The sequence below is a fragment of the Leopardus geoffroyi genome, chromosome E1 (assembly GCF_018350155.1).
Source record: "Leopardus geoffroyi isolate Oge1 chromosome E1, O.geoffroyi_Oge1_pat1.0, whole genome shotgun sequence".
Taxonomy (NCBI): domain Eukaryota; kingdom Metazoa; phylum Chordata; class Mammalia; order Carnivora; family Felidae; genus Leopardus; species Leopardus geoffroyi.
In genome coordinates, this window is record NC_059330.1 from 55,995,226 (window position 1) to 56,019,974 (window position 24,749).

At 42.3% G+C, this 24,749-nt stretch overlaps 1 protein-coding gene across 3 annotated transcripts; it reads right to left on the bottom strand.

The window, feature by feature from the left end:
• Nucleotides 1-148: 148 nt before the first annotated feature.
• Nucleotides 149-24,702, bottom strand: ACOX1 (acyl-CoA oxidase 1). 3 transcript variants are annotated; one of them, XM_045489658.1, is made up of 14 exons: nucleotides 24,434-24,702; nucleotides 23,982-24,141; nucleotides 12,485-12,645; nucleotides 10,184-10,291; nucleotides 9,030-9,149; nucleotides 8,768-8,883; nucleotides 8,212-8,381; nucleotides 6,920-7,082; nucleotides 6,278-6,468; nucleotides 5,838-6,017; nucleotides 5,596-5,701; nucleotides 5,282-5,425; nucleotides 4,929-5,135; nucleotides 149-4,069 (listed from the first exon to the last, which is right to left on the bottom strand). In XM_045489658.1, the coding sequence occupies exons 1-14, from the start codon at nucleotides 24,540-24,542 to the stop codon at nucleotides 4,019-4,021; spliced, it is 1,986 nt and encodes a 661-aa protein (XP_045345614.1). In that variant the 5' UTR covers nucleotides 24,543-24,702; the 3' UTR covers nucleotides 149-4,018. The 3 variants fall into 3 exon arrangements, with proteins under 3 accessions (XP_045345614.1, XP_045345615.1, XP_045345617.1); XM_045489659.1 differs by lacking the exon at nucleotides 12,485-12,645 and adding an exon at nucleotides 19,643-19,803; XM_045489661.1 differs by lacking the exon at nucleotides 24,434-24,702 and adding an exon at nucleotides 19,643-19,803 and having other exon boundaries at nucleotides 23,982-24,095.
• Nucleotides 24,703-24,749: the final 47 nt, after the last annotated feature.

Consider the following 24,749-nt stretch of genomic DNA (forward strand, 5'->3'; position numbering starts at 1 on the left):
ACGTGTGAAACCATGAACAATTATCTACGGATCCCACACCCGGAAACTTAGGGAAGTGTCTATGACCTCCCGGTTCAGTTGTGAAAATCAAGGGTGCGGAGCCAGAATAGAACCCAAACACGGCCACCCAAAAAGGGCACGTAACGCATTTTGTGTTAATTACAGGTTTTATTAAGGGTCTTGTCAAACTTTACAAAGGAAAAAGCGGTTTATGGTTTGGCTTACCCGCAGCCCAAGCCAAACAGGGCTGGCAGGGCACGGTTGTCTGATCGTGGTTCCCAAGTTCTTGAGCCGTGCACCTCCTTGGTGCTACCACCTCTACTGACTGGCTCCGCCAGGGATGGGTAACAATACATGCTAACTAACTGCATCTTGTCAGGTAGGAACCAAACGCAAACCCTAACAGTAAAAGGGAAATAGGTAGCAGGTAATTATACACTCTGAAGAACACAAGTAATTTCCTTGAATCCACAGCGATTGGAAATTAAATTGTTTACAAACAAATAGTCTGAACATTATGTGGAAAGTCATGTATTTGCTACCTAGTCTATGAAACAGTTGACAGTATTGTGGCACAACAGCTTATTTTGGTTCAGAATTCTTCAAATCACTCCCCGGTTTTTCATGATCTTCCTAAGATAATCAATGGCCCAATTAATTGTAAAGCAAAGTTAAGAATGAAACAAAAACCCCTGGAGATCCAGGAATTTGAAGGTTTGCAACAGCTAACACCTGATTACTCTAAAGGTTCCTCATGTTTCTATGTTTACAATCACGGAGCACAGGAACAGGTAGTGAAAATTTTAGTGTACAGCTAAAAGCAAAAGTCCAGTGGTATTTTAAAATATTAAGTCATTTTAGCAATGTACAGTGTGACTTGGTCAAATCCTCCAAGAATGGAGTAATAGTTAGTTGAAGTGACCTCTGTATTATTTCATGAAAATGATCAAAACCTTTATCCTGGGTAAGAATCAACAAAAGACTTTTTGTTGGTCTCACGTAGAAGAACCTATTTCCTGGCACTGCTTGGAGGCAACCAGGGACCCGGGCACACCTACCACATTTATAAAGATTAGCATGTGTGCAGACTGCATCTAATCTCTTCTTTCCAGCTCACGGGGACTGTGAGCTGCAGTCATCTAAAGAATTTCCGTTCCCGATGAATTTGAGCAGTTCTATTTCTCCAGCCAAAGCCCCGCACTGAAGAAAATCCAAAAAACAAGATTTAGCATGTTAACTTTAGGAACTATAAAATGCCTCCAGGTATATGCGATCTGAAATTACAGGCAGGGAGTTCCCCGAGAGCATGTGAACATAGCTAATGTTGCAATTAAGCCAATGTTCTGAAGAAAAGCTGATACTTAGCACTGCTTTGTTCTGAAGACCAGAACATGAAAGGCCCTGAAGGCTTTGGAACCAACTGTGCTCTGAGATCACTAATGTCCAAAGGCTGAAATACTCCTTGGTATATACGTATCTAGTAGAGCTCCAAACACTTCAGGAAGAATCAACCTTCATCCGTTACAAATCGCAAAATCCTATTAAACCTCAATTCTCCAATTTTGAGTTCTGTTCATAGTACTTTTTCAAAAAGGCTTCTATCAGTATCTAACAGAAAAATCTTCCAGCCTCTCAGCATTTATCCATCAGTTTGGAGAAGAGGATGTATCTGTACTTTTTGTGAAAACGGCTCCCCGAAGAACCAAACAGAATGAAACCTATCTGTAGCAAAGCCTGGCTTCTTAGGGAGAGCAACTGGATATGCTGCTTTGAGAGCGGCCCGTAAGCACGAACTCGTGCACCAGTGGGACCCTGCACAGCAGCTGCAGAGCCACACCAGTGACAGGACTTAGAGCGATCTGCCCAGGCAGACCTCACTCCTTCCCGTTTTGTTCTGCTACTGAACCTAACTAATAACCTCAGAAAACCGGACCTTAAAATTTCCTAATTTCAGCGTATGTTTAATTACGTGGCATTCTCTTTCCCTCATGACAGTACAAATTAGAGAGGTTTTACTATATTTAGATTACAGTGAATAAAGTTCAAGACAAAAATCCCAGCGTTAGTAAAAACAGTATCAAATATCAGATTTCGCGTTTAAGTGAACTCAACGTGCAGGACTGAAGTCGGCTGTTGTGCCTACAGCTTGCTCAGACCTGCTAAGGTAGATCCCAGATCAATGCAGCTGGATCAGGTCCCAACTACAGATGACCATCTGTGAACAAGGTATTTCAATTAACCACTAAGACTGAGGCAATTTTACACGTAACAGGCTGATATTAAGCAATTTAAATCTATTTTATTTCCCAGAATCTGAACTACTGTCAAGATCTATTCCAATGAAATTAATAGACTGCTTACTTCAGTCTTACAATTCCCAAGCAGCTTTCCTGATGGAAGGATTAAGGCTTGTGTCAACAGCGTTTCTGTGGGACCTGAAAATCTCATATAACTGGTTCCACTGGGATAGTTTTTATGTTGGGTCCCAAGGTAGGGAGACATTTCCCTGAATTATCCTACATTCTCAAGACTGATTACAGAACAACTGGATTCATGAGGCAGAAGTTACAGATACAGTTAACAGGTAAAAGAAAAAACAAACACAACAAAACAAAACACAACAAAAAATCAACTAATGTGTTGCTTTACATTGATTTTAAGAAAAAACTTCATTAGGAGGTCCATGTTTAACTTTTAAATGCAGAGTGATTGTGTAAATTAGATTTTGGCTCAAAGGACAATGTTGCAATTCAGATCAATCTCCTAGGAACAGACTGAAAATAAAGCCAATGTACAGTCAGAGAGAGATTCTGTGAAACTGGCATTTATCCATTAGCCATAGTTTCGATGATTATTTTGATTCGACGATTTACATCCAAAATCAGAAGCCATGGTTTGTCAAAGGGGTTTTCTGTGCTCGCCCTGGGTGGAAGAGGTGGCCTGAGTGATGCTTCTATTTTATAATGCCAAACACTGTAACCTCCAAGCACTGTAATAGACTATTGAAAAATCTAGATTGTTCCAGAATATCCAGTTAGTATGGACACTACAGTCAGAGTGACCATAACTGACAGAGCTCTCCCCATACTCATTCTACTATGAAGGAACTGTGACCCCTTCTTTTCCTTTCTTAGCATCTCTTTCGGGACAGAGAGAGGGGTGGGAGAGGAAACACCACACGGCCAGAGGTGCCATCAGTTGCTAGAAGTCAGATGCAGAGATGATTTTGCTTCTTGCCCTTTCCTAAGAAGTTTGGGACAAAGTGAATTGCAATGCTACTGCACAGACGATTTAGGGATCCCTCGAATGGAAGGAAGATTAACTCCTAATTATGCGGGACAGTGATCCTATTCTAGGCCTGTGCTGAAGTCAAAGAAGTCCTCATGCTGGAAAGGTGCTACTGTGAATAGTTAGGTGGAAATACCAGGTCGGCAAAGCGGGGCAAATGGGCACGTCGCGTCAATGTGTCGGGCACAAACTCACTCACACTAAATGTCTTGATTAGTTTCTTTCCCCGAATCCCTTTTCTTCAGTCCTGCTTCTTAGCCAGGGCCCATGACAGGAACATTTAACAGAAAAGCTGGGAAGGGTTCTATCTACCCCGCTTAAAAAATACCTTTTGCTTAAAAACACTTATATATCCAGTGATTAGCAATTAAGAGGTGAAAATAATTAACTACTCAGTAGTTAAATTCTACTAGTTATCAAAAGTCATGGCCTACTGGAACCAGCAGCACTACAAATGGAAGGCATGCTGCATTTCTTAAAGCTTCTTCTGATGCTCGATACGTCTCTTGCAGTGTTAATTGCACTTAAAACACATCTGTTTTTTTCATTTAATCTCTGAAATTTGTTCATTTTTTTTCTTCATTTATAAAAAGAGGAAAGGGCTCAATTTATCATTTGCTCTATAGCTCTCTGAATTTGATAGAGATTCCAAGCAGATTTGTGTGATGAGTATAAGGGGAGCGGAGTACAGCTGCTTTCTGGAGCAAATGAAACTTCTCATCATGACCCTTCAGAGCTTGGACTGCAGGGGCTTCAAATACTTGTGGTAAGATTCATGGACCTGCAGGGAAGGAAGAGAGAAAAAAATCACTGACAAGCAGCTGGTGATGTAAAACAGCATACTTTTAACTGAGAAATTATCTGGACCTTATTTGGACCCTGATTTGAAAAACTAAAGGGGAAGAAAAAACGGAGTCAATTAGGGGATTTGGACATCGATTGGGTAGTTCATGAAATTATTCTTAATTTGTTTAGGTGGGAGAATGGTTCTGTGGTTACGTTTTCAAAAAACGTATCTTTTAGAGATACCTACTGAAATATCTATGGATACAGTTATCTGGTATCTTGGATTTGTTTCAAAATAATCCCAAGGGGAGAGGGTGGGGGGCGGGGGGGTTCAGGTGAAACACATTGGCCGTGAGTGTGTCACTGAAGTGTGACCAAGGGTCCACAGGGGTGTACATGTATTCTGTTTTTTTGCATATGGTTGAAAATTTTCAGTTAGTTATTAAAAAGTCACGGAAATGAAAAACCTGCATACTGTGGGAACGACCCAGTTCCTTTCTGGATCTGTTACTCAAACAAAGTGACTAAGTGGCCACAGGAGCTTCCAAAGCTTTCGCACAGGTGAGTCACTCTGAGGTCTTTCCTGCCTTAATATATATTTTTTTCATTTATTTTTAATGCTTATTTATTTTGAGAAAGAGAGAGTGCGTGAGCTGGGGAGGGGCAGAGAGAGAGGGAAAGAATCCCAGGCAGGCTCCATTCTGACAGCAGAGAGCCCGATGTGGGGCTCAAACTCATGACCTGAGCTGAAATCAAGAGCCGTAAGCTTAACGGACTGAGCCACCCAGGCGCCTCTCCTGCCTTAATATTTAAATAAGGAGTTTCAAAAGGTGATAAAACATTGTTTTTGGTACCTCTGCTTTGTTCAGTGGGGACTTCTTGGCCCACTCAAATAAGTTTTCATACACGTTCCCATCATAACGGCCGAGCACAGAGCCGAGTGTCACATCCTGAAAGTCAAACGCATCAACCAAAGCAACAGCATCTGGGCGAATCACAGTCAGCAGCTCCTTAATGCGCTGATTTACTTGGGTAATTTGAGACTCCGTCATGATGCCTCCCTAAGAGGAACGGAACAGGCAAACGTTTAGACATACATTCACGTATGCCGACAGATATTCACATATACGTGCACATACGCAACTGTAAAGTAGACCACGACTATTTTTCTAGCAAAGAAAAGGACTTAAATTCAGCAAACACTGACCTGCAGAAAGTCCCCTGCCTTTTGACTGACTCCATACAGGCAGTACAAGAGACATAAATTCTTCAAGACAGTGTGGATGGACTTATCTTGGATTTTGAGGAGTTTTTCTGAAAAGAGCTTAACTACCACATAGTGGCAATGTGCCTAGATAAAAACACACCAGAAGGAGAGAACCTTTGGAAAAGATTCAATGCACAGCAATGAGGGTTTCTGCACTAAGAAAACGGGGTGGCATTGGGTGGGGTGAAGAATGGAGAGGGAGACAGGAAGGAGAGAGGGAGGGAGGGAGGGGGGAAGGGAGCATGACCACCGACCTCGCTTGCTCGAACAAGGTCAATGGAAGTTAGATTCCATGCTACCTCCTTGCTTTCTCTGTGAATCACTTCATTTTGAAGGTTTTTTGCAGCAATTTCTACTAATCTGTTAAGAAATGAAAGAAAACTGGAGCTTGCAGGAAATGATGAGCAGAACTCAGGCTTCCTGCTCTTCCATCGGGCCCCAGCCCCCAGAGCTCCCCCCACCAGCTGCCAATCCCAGCTCGTAAGGGTGGGCTCACCTGGCTGCGCGGAGTTTATAGGCTTCCGTTAGGCTGTCGGGGCTGTCGATGTCCACCACAGTCGGCCAGACCGCGACCTGCTGTGGCTGGATGCGCTGACTGGGCAGGTCATTCAAGTAGGACACCATACCACACATCAACTTTCCTGAGTGCACCTGGTCATAACTTTTCATCAGGAACCTACAAATCACCGGTACACATGCCTTCAGTACCTACACTCTCATGACACAGAGGCGAATTCTTGCAATGACTCTAAGCTGGATGACAGGTGTTTCCTACTCACTCGTCTGACCATGAGATAAAAACAGTGGGTCAGGATGGAAGGCAAAACCACAGACTACAGGAACAAATAGAACGTGAAGAGCAAACACGGGAACAGGAACTGATGAAGACGACGCAAACATTCTCGACAACGGCGAAATCGCAAATCAGGTTCTCACCTAGCCGTCTGCAGCATCATGACAGTGTTCTCTCCCTCAAAGGTGCAGGTGGGGGTAAAATTGACATAAATGTTTGGAAGGCCGCTGCAGTGAGAATAGCCATGCCCGCCACAAGCCATCCGACAAGCTTCGATGGCAGCATTAGTTGTCCAGGAGGTGAAAGCCTTCAACCCGGCGGTGAGGGCATGAAGCTGGAGGGGGAAAGCACAGGCCGTCAGAACGTGGGTGACGCCAGCAGTCTGGTCCGGGATGCAGCGAGGAGCACTCTTCCTCACCTAGGTGCCAGTCACTTGCAACATCACACGGCATGCGTGCGAACAGAAGCACGATCATTATCAGTGGCCTGAATTAGTGTTCCCACACTCCCAGTTCCCACTGCCAAACTGTTCCGCTTGGCAAAAAGTCACCAATTACGTTCCTTTGATCAACCAATGACCGACATAGTACAGTACTTCTGAAACTTAAAAACAAAGCCCACGTATCTCCATACGTGATCCACTTTCAATTAAAAAAAAAAAATTCTTTTGAGAATATATGGATTCTTTACTACCAGAAATCCCAACAATTAGTTCTCTCTGGACATTATCCAACAGGCAAATCTCAAACGGGAGGGTGCCCACAAGCGAATGAGTAAACACATACCTCGGGCAGTTCACTCAGGTCCCCTTGGCCAATGTCCTCATTAATCCGATGGTAGGTCTCCTTCATGTACGCGCCGACAAACTGGAAGGCATAGGCAGTAGCCAGGAGTGGGAAGAGTTTATACTGCTGGGTCTGAAAATCCAAAATCTGTGGTTCTGGTTCACTAAAGGATACAGAAGAAAAAGAAGTAAACACTCACATGGAACTTAACAGGTGCCAGATTCTAGTCTAAACACTTTGATATATTGCAGTGGCTGTTATTTTCTCCATTATACAGAGGAGAAAACAAGAGGTGAAAAACCTGCCTGAGGTCACACAGCTAATACGTGGCAGATCCTCAATTTAAGTCTAGCTGTTTGGCTACAGAAGACCATGTTCTCAACCGCCTTGTTGAACTGCCTAGGTCACAGAATTTTCTAGCTGTGAAGTTCATATCTAAGTCTTTGCAGTATGACTAAGGAAACTGTATCTCACAGCAACATACAAAATCAGAATCAACTTCGCAGAAGGAAGGCAATGATAAAAACATCTAACACTTAGGTAGCTGAATAAACTATTTTAACCACAATTCTGGAGAAGTCTCAATGAACAGAATTAAGTATCTGGTGTCTAAGCAGGTCAGCTCTTACTGATTTCTTTATTCCTTCTGTAAGAGTTAAATAAAAAAGGTTATCGGGGGTGGGGGTGGGGGGGCGGTGCCTGGGTGGCTCAGTCGGTCGAGTGGACGTCCAACTTCAGCTCAGGTCATGATCTCACGGTTTGTGACTTCGAGCCCTGTGTCGGGCTCTGTGCTGATGGCTCAGAGCCTGGAGGCTGCTTCGGATTCTGTGTCTCCCTCTCTCTCTGCCCTCCCCTGCTCGCACTCTGTCTCTCTGTCTCTCAAACATGAATAAATGTTAAAAAAAATTTTTTTTTAATTAAAAAAAAAAAAGGTTATCGGGGAGTCACGTTCAAGTGAAAGGCAGCAGTAAGAACTATGGCCGGGAACACAAGAGGGAATCAAGTTTCACGCCACTTTCACCAAACCCAATTCATAGTTGTTAGTAGCAATTAAGGATTTTCAAATTGCCTTTAGTGTTCTGAACATTTCAATTGTAGAGCTCAGGTAATATTACTGTTTTTCTTAGAAGGCTAAAAATAACGTGACCACTCTCATCTTTCCACTTAAGATCCGGCACGCTGCCATCTTAGCTAATTTTGCGTAGCCAGTGAGTATTCTCTATATCGCATTTGAAAATTTTGGTATGTGAATGGGGTCAAAGGTAGGTCTTCGGCACTGATGCCACCCTTACCCTGGCTGGAGTTCAGACTGGTGCCTCACAGCGCTGTATCTGATGGCAATGGTGCAAGCCTTGGATAGAGACCGAGCAGCTTCTCCTACGAGGAAGGACCTGACAAACACCATGGTCCCGTAGGTCAGCTTGTTACTCACGGGCTTCACGTACGTGCCATCAGGCTTCACCTGGACAAAGAACACGGGACTGATGCTTCCTTCTGTTAAACCCAACTGGCAGGTGGGGCTTGTGATTCTCCAAGTTTGGTCCCCAGACTGGCAGCATCTCCTGGGAACTTGCTTGAAATACAAAATCTCAGTCCCCATCCTGATCTACTTTAAACAGCCCTCCAGGTGATTCCGACACACGCTGAAGTCTGAGACCTGCTGGTTTAGCAAACTAGAATATGCTCTTCATACCCACCAACTGCTTTTGATTTCATGGTCATTAATAAAAGAAGCACTGGGAATAAAACTCTATTATTACCTTCTAAAAGAACAGACCCTTCTAACCCCGTGGTTATCAACAGCTGCTGAAACCCCAATGTTTGACACCTCTGCTCCTCTAAATATACCTGGGCATACTTCATCAGCATGTTTTCTCTGGGAATACGATAATTGTCCATCTTCAGGTAGCCATTATCCATCTCATCATAGCCAAATTTGGGGCCGATATCGCCAACAGTAATACCTACCACAGAAGAAAGGAAAGTCACCAGATGTTTACGCTCTGCGATTCCTGGCTGGCACTGGCCTCTTCAGCTGTGTGTTCTACTTTCTGCAGAAGAAAGTGATCGGTTTAGCTCTTTACCTCAACATCAGATGAACAGTTCTAACCTGGCAAAGGCTTATGGGTCCCAATTTCACGAATCGGTACGATGAAGGCATGTAATCCATAGCACTTGCCCTTTGTGATGAGCTGGGCAAGAACTATCGCATGATTTGAGGTCTTTCCAACTGTAACATCAAAGAGAATGAGACAGAGAAGTGAGTGCAAGCATTCTTACACTTTCAAAGGATAGAAATGAGGCGGAAAAGCCATATGTTAAACACCATAAGCCGGGAACTCTCTGGGCGTCTTATGACGGCACCATACCCAGTTTTCAGAAAGAAATCCACTTAAGCGGATAGTTATGAAGATGTATTGAATTTTGGTAAAGCAATCCTTTGTTTTACATATATGTAAAAGCTTTTATACAAGTTTTATTGAGATATTATTAACCTATCATATTTATAAGTTTAAGGTGTACAGCCTCTTGGTTTGATAGTAATCCTCCGTTTTAAAAAGACTGCTTTCTTTTCTACTTTTTTCTCATTTGTTTACATAAAAAAAATTTTTTTTTAAGATAACCATAAGACCACTATTCATTTCCTTTTTCTCTCTTACGGAACTGCTTTCCAGAACAGTGGCCACTAGCCACATGGGGCTCTTTACATTTAAATTAATTATAACCAACCAGGGAATACTAAGTTACTTTAAATGATGACCAAGGAAACTGAGCTAACGATAGGAATGTTGGGAAGAGGGGCGCCTGGGCGGCTCAGTTGGTTGGGCAACTGACTTTGGCTCAGGTCATGATCTCACTGTCTGTGAGTTCAAGCCCCACGTTGGGCTCTGTGCTGACAGCTCAGAGCCTGGAGCCTGCTTTGGATTCCGTGTCTCCCTCTCTCTCCCCCTTCCCTGCTCATGCTCTGTCCCTCTGTCTCTTGATAATAAATAAACGTTAAAAAAAAAAAATTAAAAAAAAAAAAAAAGGAATGTTGGGAAGAAAAATTAAGAAAAGAGAGTAAGAGGCTGAACTCTCTATGTTGTAAATATAGACATATCTAGAACATGCACTGTAAGAGACTGTGAAACAGCTCAGAAGAGCTTAAGGCTGAAGAGTTCTCTCCAGACTTCAAAATGATATTCTTGGACAAGCTCTACATTCTACACACAATCTTGTAATGACTCTTTGAAACATCCAAGAAACGCTAAAAACGTCACATACGTCCACCCGGCCACCACTTGATGGAGGTCACGGTAGGGCTGTTGAGAATGAACTCCTGAGTTTCAGGGTCGTAAGTGGCTGTGGTTTCCAACCCTCGGAGATGAGTTCCTAAGGAAATAAGTTACATTCACTTCGGGTAAAATATGGGCAAAAAAAAAAAAAAAAAAAAAAAACCAACAACACAGGGTTAAATCTCCTGCCTCCTCCTTTCAGCTCTAGAAACAGCTCAGAGAACAACAAAATCTAAAGGCAACAAAACATTTGTATATGAGCTACAAATAGCTGATAACCAAGATACGTTAATTTCCTTTTTTTTTTTTTTTTTTTTTTTTTTTTACAGAAAACTCTACGGGGGTGCCTGGCTGGCTCAGCTGGTGAAGCCTGTGACTCCTGATCTCAGGGTCATGAGTTCAAGCCCCACACTGGGTGTGGAGCGTACTTAACATAAAAATTAAAACAAACAAACAAACAAACAAACTCTACATCTCAACATGGGGCTTGAATTCATAACCCCGTGATCAAGAGTCACGTGCTCCACTGACGGAGCCAGCCAGGCATCCCCATCATTTCCTATACTTAAACCAGACAACTCCTATTAGGTTGAAAATATGTCAAGCATGTTCTGTTTCTACACTTGAATTGATTCACCTCTATGACAGTGGATTTGTAACATGATTTAAATCAACCAGAAGAAAATGTAAAGGCATTTTAGAATCATATTTTCAGAAGATCACAGGATATGAACATAACAGGGAAGCTAAACGTCTCTTTAACACCTCTAAGCTTTAGTATGCCAACGTCAACTCACGTTTTGTGTTTACCACACCAGTTCAACATTCTGGACTTCTCTATTTACGAAGACTAAGATAACAGGTGACAGAAAGAGACTCCAGCCAAAGTTCTTGTAAATTAAGGACTTATTTCAGAGGGATGGCTAGAATAGAAAATGAGACTTAAAAAAAAACTATAATCACTATGGGGAAAAAGAGCCAGAGCTGTGACTTTTGGATTTCTAAAGATCAAAGAATAAGGTGTGAGTTTTCCAATACCAGGCCTTTAACTTCCATCTGGCTGGTTCATTAGCGTGACAAGGAAGAGTTCCCGGTTTCAGACGTTTATTGGAGATGGACAAGGGTTCGTGCGTTAGATCCTAATATAAATGTGCCAAAATTCTTTGAAAACAGTTATGGAAAAATGTTCTAAGTGACACTCCCTCTAATAACACTACCCTGAAGCAAATGCTGAGGACCTTTTTACCAGACTGGTTTGATAATGACAGACCTCATTAAACACTTACACTTTGAAACATTTAGAAACTTCCAAGTGGAGTTACAGAAACGGCCACTTGATGAGTGATCCACAACCTTCCGAAGTGTGAATCCAGGAACCAGATACTAAGACTCATTTCACCACAGAAGGTTTTTGGTTTTTTTTTAGCCAAAGAAGTTTTTATAGAAAAAGAAGTAATACAGTAACAGAACAGATAGTGACAAATTGTTTGCAAATGCACAGCCGAACCAAACAGTACTCCACTTTCAGTCTTGGCACCAAGAGCCAAATTGGCTGTAAAATCAAGATGAAGTTGTACACACAGAAGGAGCAAGTGTGGCAAACATACATCAGACCAGTTGTTCTGAAACCTCTAAGTAGGAGAAGAGAAGACAGAAGGAAATGAATAGCAAACACAGATACCAATTCAGACCAGATAACAGGGACAGCCACCATCTCCCAGACCAATGGCCTAGAAGTGCGGCTTATCTTATTTTTGAAATAACCTTTGGCCAAGCCAACTTCAGAACTTTACTGAATCAAGGCACAAAAAAAGTCAAAGTATAAAATGCTCACATTATGGTTATATAAAGCCACTCATTTCCCGGAAGCAAGTCAAAGAGCACATGTACTATTAAGCTGTGTTTCTTCTGGAATTTGTGCAAGTTCATTAAGCTATCAGTAGCAAAGGTAATGAGAGTAATAAAGAAAAAAAGATGGGTTCCGATTCCACATGCACACAAATCCTACGTAACTCCAGTGAACTTGAAAACCCACTCAGGAAACAAATCCTTGACCTACTGAAGGGGAACCATGAAAAAGAATAATCAGCCTATCTCTGTGCTGACATAACCTTTAATTTCCACTGACCAAGGCAACGTCTACGCCAAGACTTGTATACGCGAAAAGCCTGGACTCCGCAGAAAGATCACGGTAGGTGGCGATGCCATTGCTAACCTGTGGTGGGCTCTCCCTGTTTGCTAAGCTTGCAGAGTCCCACCCAACCCAGAAGGTAGACTGAATGCACCATACCATGGCCCATCTCTGTCTGGGCGTAAGTGCCAATGATCTCCAAGTTCCAGGCGGGCATGAAGAAGCGCTCCTGTTGTTCCGCGGTTGCCTGGTGAAGTAAAGTAGGCAAGAACATGCCCAAGTGAAGATCCAGAGGCTCAGGCCGCCCTCGGTGCACAAAACTTCGAAGAAATACCAAGGATGGGCATTTGAGAGAAGAGTCATCAGGTGTGAGAGAATCAGCAATGTGAACAGAGTAAAGGGAAGGAGAAAAAAAAATTCTTTTAAGTATGGGTTAGCTGGGTGGACTTTATCATGGGTAGGAGCACTGCCCCTTTTTGTATTACTTTCATAAACTCTTGGCAAATTCCGTCTTCCTTAATTTGGCGAGAAGTTTTTTTCTTAAGCTACTCAACGCTTGGATAGTTAATCTGGGTGGAGGACTGGCTTCCGATTCCAAAGCCTGTGCAGCGCAGAAATATGCGAGTCGGGCAGAGGATTCCAGCCTTGCAATTAAATCAAAGGAAATAAACAATGTGAAGAGGTTGTATGGAATGGAGAATTCAAGTTGTACAATGATTTACCCTGATGAGAAGGTGAGACCGGAGAACTTCGGTCTCTCAGGCCGACAATATGCTCCCCCAGATGAAGTTTCTCCTAGATGCATTTTCCAGAATGCTTCCAGGCTGGAGTGCTTTGTGCTGGCCCGTAAAACATCCAGCACAGATCCACACCCCTCACATGAATCTGGTAATTTCATTCAGATTCATCACAAATATCCAGCCAGGCCCTACTGAAATAATTTAATACAAAAATGGGCAGTGCTCTGCATCTGGTAATTAAGTGCAGAAATAAAAAAAGACATGCAATTTCTAGGAAAGACCATAATAATAATAATTACAAATAACAGATTCATGCATTACAGGGCGGTTAAACGTGAATTATCACTAATGATAATAAACATCTTAGGTTTAGTAATTTTGAATCCACTTAAAAAAAATCTATTTCATTTATTGGTTTTTTTTAAGTAGGCTCCACACCCAGCATGAGGCTTGAACTCATGGCACTGAGATCAAGAGTCACATGCTCTACCAACTCAGCCAGCCAAGTGCCCCCGGAATCCACTTTCTAAAGTCATTCTTTTCCATTTAAAATCTGCAGGTGCCTTAGACTTGTGTGAATTTATTTCCAATAGGAAGTAGATTGATATGCCTTTGTTCTTTTTCCACGTTGCTGGCATTCTATTTAACTTCCAGCTCTAAGTTCATCAACTATATACTGCTCTTATTATTCTATTAGAAATGAACTGACACAACATTTCAGTCTTAAAATTTCTCAGTTTGTTCCGAAAGTAAGGAGGGAAATAACCGGGGCACACTGCCCAGGCAAGAGCCGATCAACTGTCTTCCAATCGGGTGGCTGGGCTTTCAGCTATCCGATCACATAAAAATCAAAGAACGTGCAACCGATGTGCTCATTTTACAAAGAAATTAGACTGAGGTGAGTCAAGTGCCTTCAGATCAAGAAGATAATGGCAGAGTGAGGACAAGAATCCCACCACCTAATCACATCTTCTGATTGGGGCAGTTCTTATCCAAGTGCAATGAGGACTGAGCACAATGATGAGGACACCAGAAAACCTTGCCCAGATCAGAGCAGCCATCCTAGGAAGCAGCAAATGGAAATCCCGTAAGATGTCAGCACTGGTGGAAAATGGGTGAAAGGTCCATGGGATCTCTCTCTGCTATTTCTGCAACTTCCTACGAATTTATCATCATTTTAAAATAAAAAGTTAAAAATAGTGGAAATCCTCAGATAAACACATTCATGTGATGAGAGAGAGTGCTTTCACTCACAAACAGGAATGCCACTGTCTCCAGTTTCGAAAAGGATGGTACCTAGGAAGAAAAATAAATGTACACCTAGGACGCAACAGAAGAAAACTCTTTGAACCAGGGCTGAAAACTGAGGCTTGGGACCAGCCACTTTTAGGGCTGAAAGACTACTATGCATTACTAGCACCCAGGGCAACTGCTGGTAAAGGCAGGGCCACTCTGAAGCACCCATCAGACTCCTGGGAGGGGTCTGCATCAGGGTGCCGTATAATGGAGCAACAAATACCAAGGTTACAAAAATACACTTAGTAGGGCAGGGGTAATCTATTGTAATCAGAAACCGTTTTGAGGGGCACCTGGGTGGCTCAGTGGGTTAAGCCTCAGGTCATGATCTCACAGCTCCTGAGCTCAGGCCTCGCACAGGGCTCTGTGCTGACAGCTCAGAGCCTGGAGCCTACTTCAGATTCGGTGGCCCCCTCTCTGCCCCTCCCTCTCTCACTCTCTGTCTCTCCAAAATAAATAAACATTAAAAAAAAAAAAAAAAAAAAAAGAAAAAGAAACCGTTTTGAGACCAAAGAATGTTTTTAGGAGAAAAATGTCTCTTGTGACTAAGATAAGGACTATTTACAAGTGGATGAAATTTAGACACGTTGCAAGGAGACAGTGACTGGATAGTTTTTGTTTTTATTTATTTATTTTTACTTAAATCAAGTATTTGTTGCATAAAGCTGGTTATGCATGATAAAGATTATGTATTATTTTTAAATAATTTATTTTGAAATTACAAAGGACGAACATTTTGCTATGGTGAAGCAGTGCAGTCAATTCTTTTAAAACCATTAACACCTGGGGCGCCTGGGTGGCTCAGTCGGTTGAGCGTCCGACTTCGGCTCAGGTCATGATCTCACAGCTTGTGGGTTCGAGCTCCGCATCAGGCTCTGTGCTGACAGCTTGGAGCCTGGAGCCTGCTTTGAATTCTGTGTCTCCCTCTCTCTCTGCCCCTAACCCACTCGCATTCTGTCTCGGTCTCTCTCAAAAATAAATAAACTTAAAAAAAAAACAAAAAACAAAAAACAGAAAAAAAACCATTAACACCAAAAGGCCTGCCCAGTATCTGCTACATGATACTGGGCTGGAAAGGCTGGTAGCCAATGCTGAGGACAAATTATTAGACTGATAATATATAAGAAAGAAAGAACTCAAAATAGCATCTCCATGGACAGCATGATTATAATGCCAGGTAATCAACAATAAAATACCATCAATAATAAGTGAACTTAGAAAAGCTGTAGGCTATAAGAAAAAAACCCGACTGCATTATTATCCATTAGGACCATTAAAGGAGATATATCAGGAAAGAGAAAAACAATTTATAAAAGCAACAAATGTTTAAAAATGTTTAAGTAACTTAGCTCAGGATATTAAAGATTTAATTAAGAAAAAAATATCAGGGGCGCCTGGGTGGCTCAGTCGGTTAAGCGGCTAACTTCGGCTCAGGTCATGATCTCGCTGTCCGTGAGTTCGAGCCCCGCATCGGGCTCTGTGCTGACAGCTCAGAGCCTGGAGCCTGTTTCAGATTCTGTGTCTCCCTCTCTCTGACCCTCCCCTGTTCGTGCTTTGTCTCTCTCTGTCTCAAAAATAAACATTAAAAGAAAAAAAAAATTAAAAAAAAAAAAAAAGAAAAAAATATCAGCACTAATGGGATGGATAAAAGATAAATAACAGAAAAGAAATTGCTAAATCCTGGTCAAGATGTCAGTCCTTTATTATAATAAAGATAATACTTCCCAAGGAAATATAAGGATTTAACGTAACACAGATTTGAAATTCCTGTAGAATATAATTTAGATTTTGACAAATTAAGATCATAATTCTCCCAGCAGTATATAATAACACCAAATATGTAGGTCTTAAAATGTAACAATAGCAGGCTTATCTTACTAGATTTTTAAATATCTTACAAAGCAATAATGAACCAGTGTATGACATTTATGAGAAAAATGGACAAATCAATGTAATATATTTTAAGGTTCCAGAAATAAACAGAAACTCATAAAACTCTAAGAAGAACCGGAAAGAATTAACAATGGGAAAAAAAACCACTAGTTAATAAAACATAAAATTAGTATGGGATTCATTCATCACTCTATACCATATACAAGTCAAAGCATTAAGCATCAATCAAACAAACAAACAAACAAAAAAACTGTTAGAAAATAGAGAATAATTATCCAAGCTATGAGGAAAAAATTTTATACCCACTCAGAGAAGGATGCATTAAATACAGAAAGCCAAAACGTTTAACAAAACAGACGGCAATAGAAAAAAAACACTGGAAGGATACTATATAACCATGTAAGATCAACACACAGATTCTACTGAATCAATACTCAGAGAAAAATGCACTTCATACATAGGAAATGTATACAGTAAGCCAAAACATGTAATAACATCCAGGCTCACTGGCACTGGAAAATTAAAACTTCAACTCTTAGATATGAAAGTAGCAAAAGCATTTAAAGTAACCACGCTGACTGACGGGGGGGTGTATGGAGACACAGTATGCTAGCAAGTCCCTAAATACACTATAAAAAGGTTCTGTGTTAAACTATGAAATGGAGGCTATACAATGTTCCTTTCAATACAGTAATTCACATCTGAGAAAGATATTCTGAAGGCATAACTCCAAAGGACACAGTTTTTAATAAAGAAGTTTATATCGTTATCAAAAACAATAGCGGGGAATTAGAACAGCCCAAAAACCGCGGGAGCGTGTCTCACGAGAAGTTCAACAGGGAAGAGACTCAGAAGAAAGAGAACAGGAGACAGAGCAGTGAAAATACAAGTGGAGAAAAACCAGTGGCTTACACAATCAAGTTGAGACGATCTATTTCTCAAGTTTCAAAGGAAGAAAGGTGCTTTAGTTCATATTTGAGTATTAGAGATGGGAAGGTGCAGATATAGCCCATCAATATTCCAGGATGGTAACTATGTATTATATAAGCTCTATTTTCCTGAATAACAACAACAGAACACAAAGCAAGAATTGCTGTAAAGTGGCCACAACTTGAAATGAACAAGCATCTGTCAAGACCAAACATACCACCTGCTTTGTGACCCGGAGAAATGTATGGCCAGGATGATTATCACTGGACCACGTTCCACAGACGGTCCCTTCAACACCAGAACCCCACGGAGAGGGTGCGCCCCTCAGCCCACACCTCTGCCTTTGCTTAAGGGTACAGACCCAGAGACCAAATGTGCGTCCGGTTTTGGGCACCTACACAGACAGGTGAGTGTTTAGAGGAGAGAAGACAGAAAACAGGTGATCGAGACTTCGTGCAAGGGACTGAATTTTAAGATTCTTGAGGATCCTGGGATGAGCCTGAGCAACACCATCTCCTCACTTCTCCGCAGCCACCTAGAGCTGAAAGAATCCCAAACTCAACGTGACCGCCAACTCTGTGACAATACTTTAGACAATTGTCGTTAACCAACCAACGTTCCAGAGGCTCAGGATTTCCTCCCTCTGCACAATTTGCTCTATTTCCAGTCTCTTTGATGTTGAAGGACTTCTTATTCTTACCCAGTCACCGGACGCAAATGAACTGACAGCCTGGTGCTCCCGGAAAAGGACAGTAGCAGACACAGCACGACAAACACCAATATGAATGAACAAGATTCCAGCAAGCAGCAAGACCCAATCTCACAACCCTGTTCTCTAAAATACAGAGATTAAGACAAAGCTGGTTCAAATACAAGAAAATATCCGAAAAATAAAGGCATCAAAGGAAAGAAAACTGACAAATGCAAACTCACCCAGAACAACATAGGATCTCAGTCCGATTTCTGGGCTCCTCAAGCCGGTAAACTTCAAGTTCCCGTTTCTTCCTCTTTCAAAATTTAGGGCAAGTATACATTTACAATGTAGTTTACAGAGGCAGAAAGGTTAGACCAATATACATATCAGGCCCATTTAGCCTCAGAATAATTTACATCTTTATGCCTCCTATAAATAGCACCACTGTAAGTCAAATTCCACAATGATGCATACAAAAACAAAACAAAAAAGGGCTCTGTACCACAAAACTATTTCAAGATTACAAAACTCTCCCTCTCTCTCCACCACCTCCCCCCACCAGGATGACTGTAAGAGTGTTATATTCCTGCCCTTAGGCAGGTTGCTTTAGTGTTGGCCATCCCCGGAGCTCAAGTCCTGGGTGTCATCAGGACAGAACCTGCAGCTCTCACGGGAATCATGATAAAGAACATCTTAAGCCATTTCACAAATCAAAAAGCACCAAATCAAACACAAAAATGAAGTTTTCAGGGTATCTCCGTCCCTTCCTCTTTTCCTTATTTACATAATGGAAGCATTATGGTAATTAAGGAATGAGACTGGGCAGCTCAAATTCAAAACCCCCAAACCTGCCAATGGCCTTGTCTATGAAAACAAACCTCTTTCACCTTGAGACCAAGCACAAAACTTTTTTGAAAGTAGGGCATTTATGAACAATTTAACCAATGACTGACAATACAAAGTCCAAAAACACGTAAAAGGAAAAGATATAATAAAAAGACTACTGTAGTCGGGGTGCCTGGGTGGCTCATTCGGTTGAGCGTCAGACTTCGGCTCAGGTCACGATCTCACGGTTCGTGAGTTCGAGCCCCACATCCGGCTCTGTGCTGACAGCTCGGAGCCTGGAGCCTGCCTTGGATTCTGAGTCTCCCTCTCTCTCTGACCCTCCCCTGCTTGCATTCTGTCTCTCTCAAAAGTAAATAAACATTAAAAAAAAAAAGAAAAGAAAGAAAGAAAGACTACTGTAGTCAAATGCAGAGAATCCTGAACCTTTCCCCAAACTGCCTTACAGCCCAGCTAGCAGGCAATGGAAGAAAGATTAAGACACTTAAATGCTCCAACCCTCTGCCCCGCCCAGAAAATCAGCATCTTCAGCTTCATTAAAGCAGAGAGGCAACTTCCAGATGTTGCTGAGCCATTAACACTCACAAGAATTTCCAACAAAGTCATCTGTATAATAGACACCAACACAATTTTGCCATGTTTCAATCCTATCTTTCCAAACTGCTCAACAGTCATTAAAATGGGGTACACGTGAAGCAGGGGTAAAAAGGCTTTCAGAAGGAACAGTGGAGGCTGAGAGTCCTGGGCACGTTTATGGGGAAATGACCTATGAGAAAACAAGAAGCTGGATTTTATTTCAGGTTTGACATCTGAAAGACCAAATCCCAAAAGGGCAGCAGCAGGAAAAGACGAACACCAGGGGTCATCTGTCAATTTAAGTCCTGAGGTGGGTTACCCACGGACCCTCAAATGTGGACTAACCGTGGCCCATTTCCGTCTGGGCGTAGGTGCCAATTATCTCCAATCGTTTGCAGGAGAGCAGCCATTTCTCTTGCTGAGCAGTGGTGCCCTGATTCAGCAAGGTGGGAATAAACATGGAGAAATTGAGGCTCACAGGTTCCACAAAATTGACCAAATGTATTCTACAGGAGAGAAAAGAAAAGGGATCTCAGCCTTACTCTAGAAACTGCATTCTGCCACCCATTCTTGTCAGACAGCCATGGCCCTCAGGGACTGAGGTTAGGACAATTTGAAGCCTTCTCTCAAGAAATTAAATCAGAAGTTTACCATTTCCCCAGCAAAAAGGCCGAATCCAGTGGTATCTACTGCCTCCCCCTCAAGTCATTTCAGGGCCAGAAATCCTCTTGAATTCTACACTTCATCCAGGAAGCAAATTCTACCCGTGTTTTATAGCTTAGAAACCCCGGTGTTTTTTTGTTTTGTTTTGTTGGTGTCATTTGTTGGTTTGATTGGTTGGATTCTTTGGAGTGTGTGTTTATTTTCAGATTTTACTTGTTCTGAAAATCAGAAGGAACCCCATAGGACATTTATTTGTAGGACTGTTAACAAAAGCAACTAAATAGTTTAATCTTTCCCTAGATAAATAAAGCAAACATCTAGGATAGTAAATATATACTATACCCCAGGGCCAAACCACAGATCTCTAAAAGTCTTCTGAGTTTACAGATGGGTAAGTAGGTAACGTGAGAATGTTAAACGTTTACTGCTGATGATCTTTGATAACCACTCCAGATTAAGGGAATTCCAATCATACTAAAATTCAGTCTTCAACTATTTTCTCATAAAACAGAATCTGTGGGTGCACCCGAGTGGCTTAGTCGGTTGGGGATCTGACTCTTGATTTCGGCTCAGGTCACGATCTCACAGTCATGAGATTGAGGCCCTCGTTGGCTCCCCGATGATGCCTGCTTGAGATCCTCTCTCCCTCTCTGTCCCTCCCCTGCTTGTGCACCTGCACGCTCTCTCAAATAAAACAAATAATAAAACAAACTGTGCAATAGTCAAAATACAATTTACATATGCCAGTCAGCTTGGTTATGCCATTAAAGATTTTACCGGGGTCTATTTTACTCTACCTACCTACCTACCTATCTATCTACCTACCTATCTATCTATCTATCTATCTATGTTAAAGGACAAAACAAGTGTCACCTAACTGCTTTTCACAACTCTGCAAGGAATGAATAGGAAGCAGTGTCACCGGTTTATCTTGGTCTGTCCAATGAGGACAGCATGAATTAAAAGAAAGAGGGAGAAGGCTGTCAGTTCACTTTTGGGGATTGAATCCCAACCCCACCGCCTTTAGGTTGGAAGATCACCTTTAAGGGTGCTGTGGACAAGCTGAAACATCCAAGGAGGGCCTGGATCCGAGAAACATCAACAATGCCCTTTTAACCCAGAGATTCTAGACTTTTTACACCAGTGTCAAATGTCAATTTAAACTAAGTGGAGAACAAGAGGAAAAAGGAGGGGTATGAATAGAAGAAGTGAATCGAGTTAGCTTCCCAGTAACTTGGATTAACAGGAGTTTCCTGCTGCTGGACTGGAGAGAAGCAACACCCCGCCTCACCGAAGTGAGGGTCAAAAGCCTGAGGAGGTGGATAAATGTAGAAATTGTTCTCTCAAAGGTAAGAGCACCACCGCATTCCTTAACAATCATATTTTCCTAAAAGAGGAAACAGACTTAGGAGAGTTTCTGAGAAATAGAAGCAGTAATTTAGGTGCTGAAAATGGTGGCAAGATAAGACACTCCTACTCCCTGGAGGGAAGTGAGGAGCTGTGGGTTTATAAAATGACGATACTGACACAATATATAATTCTGGGAAACTCAGAGAGAAAAATACATGACACAAAACACACTGCCCAATGTTTATGTTAATAAACATAGTGAGATTCTTTCGAAGATACTCGAAAACCAACTCGTGAACAAAATCCCAGTGCTTGTTTTTCAATTGTTTAATTCCTCCTGAAAATGCCTTTCAAGGAATCAGCTGTAAAACCTAAAGAGAGTAACAGATACCACGGCTGATCTTCATCAGAATTTTAAACATTCTTAAGACCATTTTAGTTTTCATAGTAAACAGGACAGTTAATAGACAAAATTACAGGAGAGTAGGTTAGGAAAACAACTTTTACATTCTCCAAACAGCAAGGTTTTTACCCCGAAGACTGGAGAGCACATTTCTTTTATTGCTCGGGTTGAGAAATCTCAGTATTTTACTAATATTCCATCAACTTTAAAATATTCCCATATGTGAATTTTATTTTGAGATAGGAGAAATAATTGTAAAGAAACCAGTAAATGCTCAAAATCTCCAGAAAGAGAAATATTACTGTACTTCATCAGTTCTAGCATGTAATAAGTCAGGTGTATCTCACAACTAACAGGATGTCATAGTTAACTGGCTGCATTTCTTTCTTCTTAGCGCTACGTGAAACATGCGTGTTAGTTACAATGGATGGCAGGTTGAAACTCAATGGCATTCAGTAACTGCCAAAACTAATTTTCAATCCCCTTTTCTCGCAGAAGTTGATCTCCCTGTCCTATCCTAGAACCACTGGAAGGATATCAAAAGGTGTGTTAAATTTTGTACTCTACATTCCCTAAACAGCAAGGTCTATATCACGAAAAACAATAGACGAAACTGGCTTGTGTCCTCTGCTCTTTAACCCACATAAAGGAATTTGTTCTACTTCATTGTGACTTCACTCCACTCTGGTTACACCACTGATTATGAAATCTCCTAACCAACTCTGAAACACATAGCATCAACCATTTAAAAGCAAAATGAAACAAACCTCTTCTTTTGGGTTGTTTCAAAAAAGAATAAAATCTTACTAAATTCTTAAATTTTACATAAAACCCAATTCAGGTAATTCAGACACATAACCACCTAGGAGTTACTCAACCTCAATACTCCCACAGCCATGATGAGTTACAAACTTCAAAAGTGAAAAAAGAACATTTGGAAGAGAGTAAGTACTCTGATTTGGACTACCAAAAATAAACAAATCCTAACTTTATGACTAAAATGGCAAGGAGTTCTCAGGCAGTCCTAAGGGCCAGAGTAAATGATTCCATCCTCCACAATAATAACCAGGTCAGACTGAAAATAATTAGACACCGAACATATTAGAGGCAGTAGAATAAGGGAGCATTTATATTACTACATAAACGCAGAACTTGTAACATGTTCTATTCTTCTTAGCTCTTGAATATACACCATTCCCGTCACTTAATCTTTACTGATAGAAAATACTGGAATCCTTCTAAAATGTGGAAACCTAAAAAACGAAGTGCCCAGGAATAAACAAGAAGCATAAGAGAGGCTACCAGCCAAAGAAAGGACCTTGTGCTAAGGTCATGTAATTATAGTGTTTATTTAGATAAAGGCAAAAAAAAAAAAAAAAGTGCTTGTTTCTAATTAAAAAACAAAACACAACAAAAAACAGATGGTCTGGAAAAAGTACATACTCTTTTCAGCATAAGGACCAAGGCGTTTTGAGGTCTCCTATGCCCAAGAGCCATTTAAATCACCCTGCAACCAGATTCAAGAATGCTGGGTTCTTAGAATGCTTTATATTCAATTCTGAAATCTTCATCCAACCCACATTTTCCATTATTTTAAACTCAAGATCTACACTCTCATATGGAAAGACAATCTGCTATTGCTCCAAGATACTGTTTGGTCTTGCAACTAAAATTTGTCCCAGGGTGGGGGCGCCTGGGTGGCTCAGCTGTCTGACTTCTGCTCAGGTCATGATCTCGAGGTTCGTGGGTTGGAGCCCTTTTGTCCGGCTGTGTGCTGACAGCTCAGAGTCCGGAACCTGCTTCTGACTCTGTGCCTCCCTCTCTCCCTGCCCCTCCCTGCTTGCTCTCTCTCTCTCTCAAAAATAAATAACCATAAAAAAAATTTTTTTTTAATCATTCCAAATCCTGCCTCTAAATTTAACAAGCCTCCTTCTTACAAAGAGCAAAGTCATTTTGCAAGCAACTCAAATCCCTCCAAGTTGAGATGTCTGAACCAAACAAATGGGTACTGATTCTTAAGAAGGGGAAAAAAACCCCAAAACCCTGCAGCATCTCCATTCATTATCCGCCTTCTACAAATGTCATCCTTTTAAAGGGCTTCCAGTACAAAAGCAGACACTGTTTTTCACACACATAACTTTAAAGTGGAGTGAAAATATGCAATTTGAGTCTTCAAACACCAAGTCCGATGGAAAAGGAAGCCACAGGCTGCGGGTTTAAATGTGAAGTTTGGGCTTGGGCACTTCATCTATGGGAAGGCATACCTACTTTTTAAACCACACGATTTCTTCCGGATCTGCGATGCCAAACTCCCTCATCTTCTTCACCATGCTGGCGCTCTTCTTAACAGCCACCTCGTAACGCTGGCTGCGACTGAGGAAATTCAAGTCCTCATGCTGGAAGTCTGGGTCATTCAGAATCAGGTTCTCTGCAAGGGAGTTAAAGGGCATCAAGAGGAAGACAGAAATTCAGGGCTCCGTGACACCTTGAATCCCAGCAGCTTTCAGGGTGCGGGCACAGGTCCCCTCTCGGGATGGACGACATCCGTCACTCAGCCCCCGGGGGGCCCCAGGGAGTGGGGGTCCCGGCTCCCCTACAGCTGAGCCCCGCGCGGCTCAGGCGCTGCGGCCTACTCTCCACAGCGCCCCCCCACGACTCCTCATCGAGGGAATCTCGAGCCGCGCTCGGACAAGGAGGGAGGCCTCGTCTGCCGCCCTCACCGATCTCTCGGCGGCGCCGGGTGTTCTCGGGGCTGCCGTCCAAGACGTGCGTGAGCAGCTCCGGGTTGAAGGTGGCGGCTTCCCGCTCCCTGCGAAGATCCTGGTTCATGGTGGCGACCGGCAGCGGCGGTGGCAGCAGAAGCCAAGGTGGCGGCGGCGACAGCGACGACGGGTGTCCACGTCCAGCGCGGGCCCGGCCCTAAAAGCCGCCCCAGGACGGCGCGAGACCCCGCCCCCGCTCGCCTCGGCCCGCCCCGGCCCGCCCCTTTTCCTTTCCACCCGCCCGTCTGCGCTCCGCCGACTGAGGCCCAGGCGG

Excerpts from the sequence above, each read along its gene's own strand:
- ACOX1 (XM_045489658.1), bottom strand. The coding sequence starts at position 24,542 with ATGAACCAGGATCTTCGCAGGGAGCGGGAAGCCGCCACCTTCAACCCG. Across the intron at positions 9,150-10,183 it reads CAAGTGGTGGCCGGGTGGAC|TTGGAAAGACCTCAAATCAT; the intron begins GTATGTGACGTT and ends TTGATGTTACAG. Across the intron at positions 5,702-5,837 it reads TATAAACTCCGCGCAGCCAG|ATTAGTAGAAATTGCTGCAA; the intron begins GTGAGCCCACCC and ends ATTTCTTAACAG.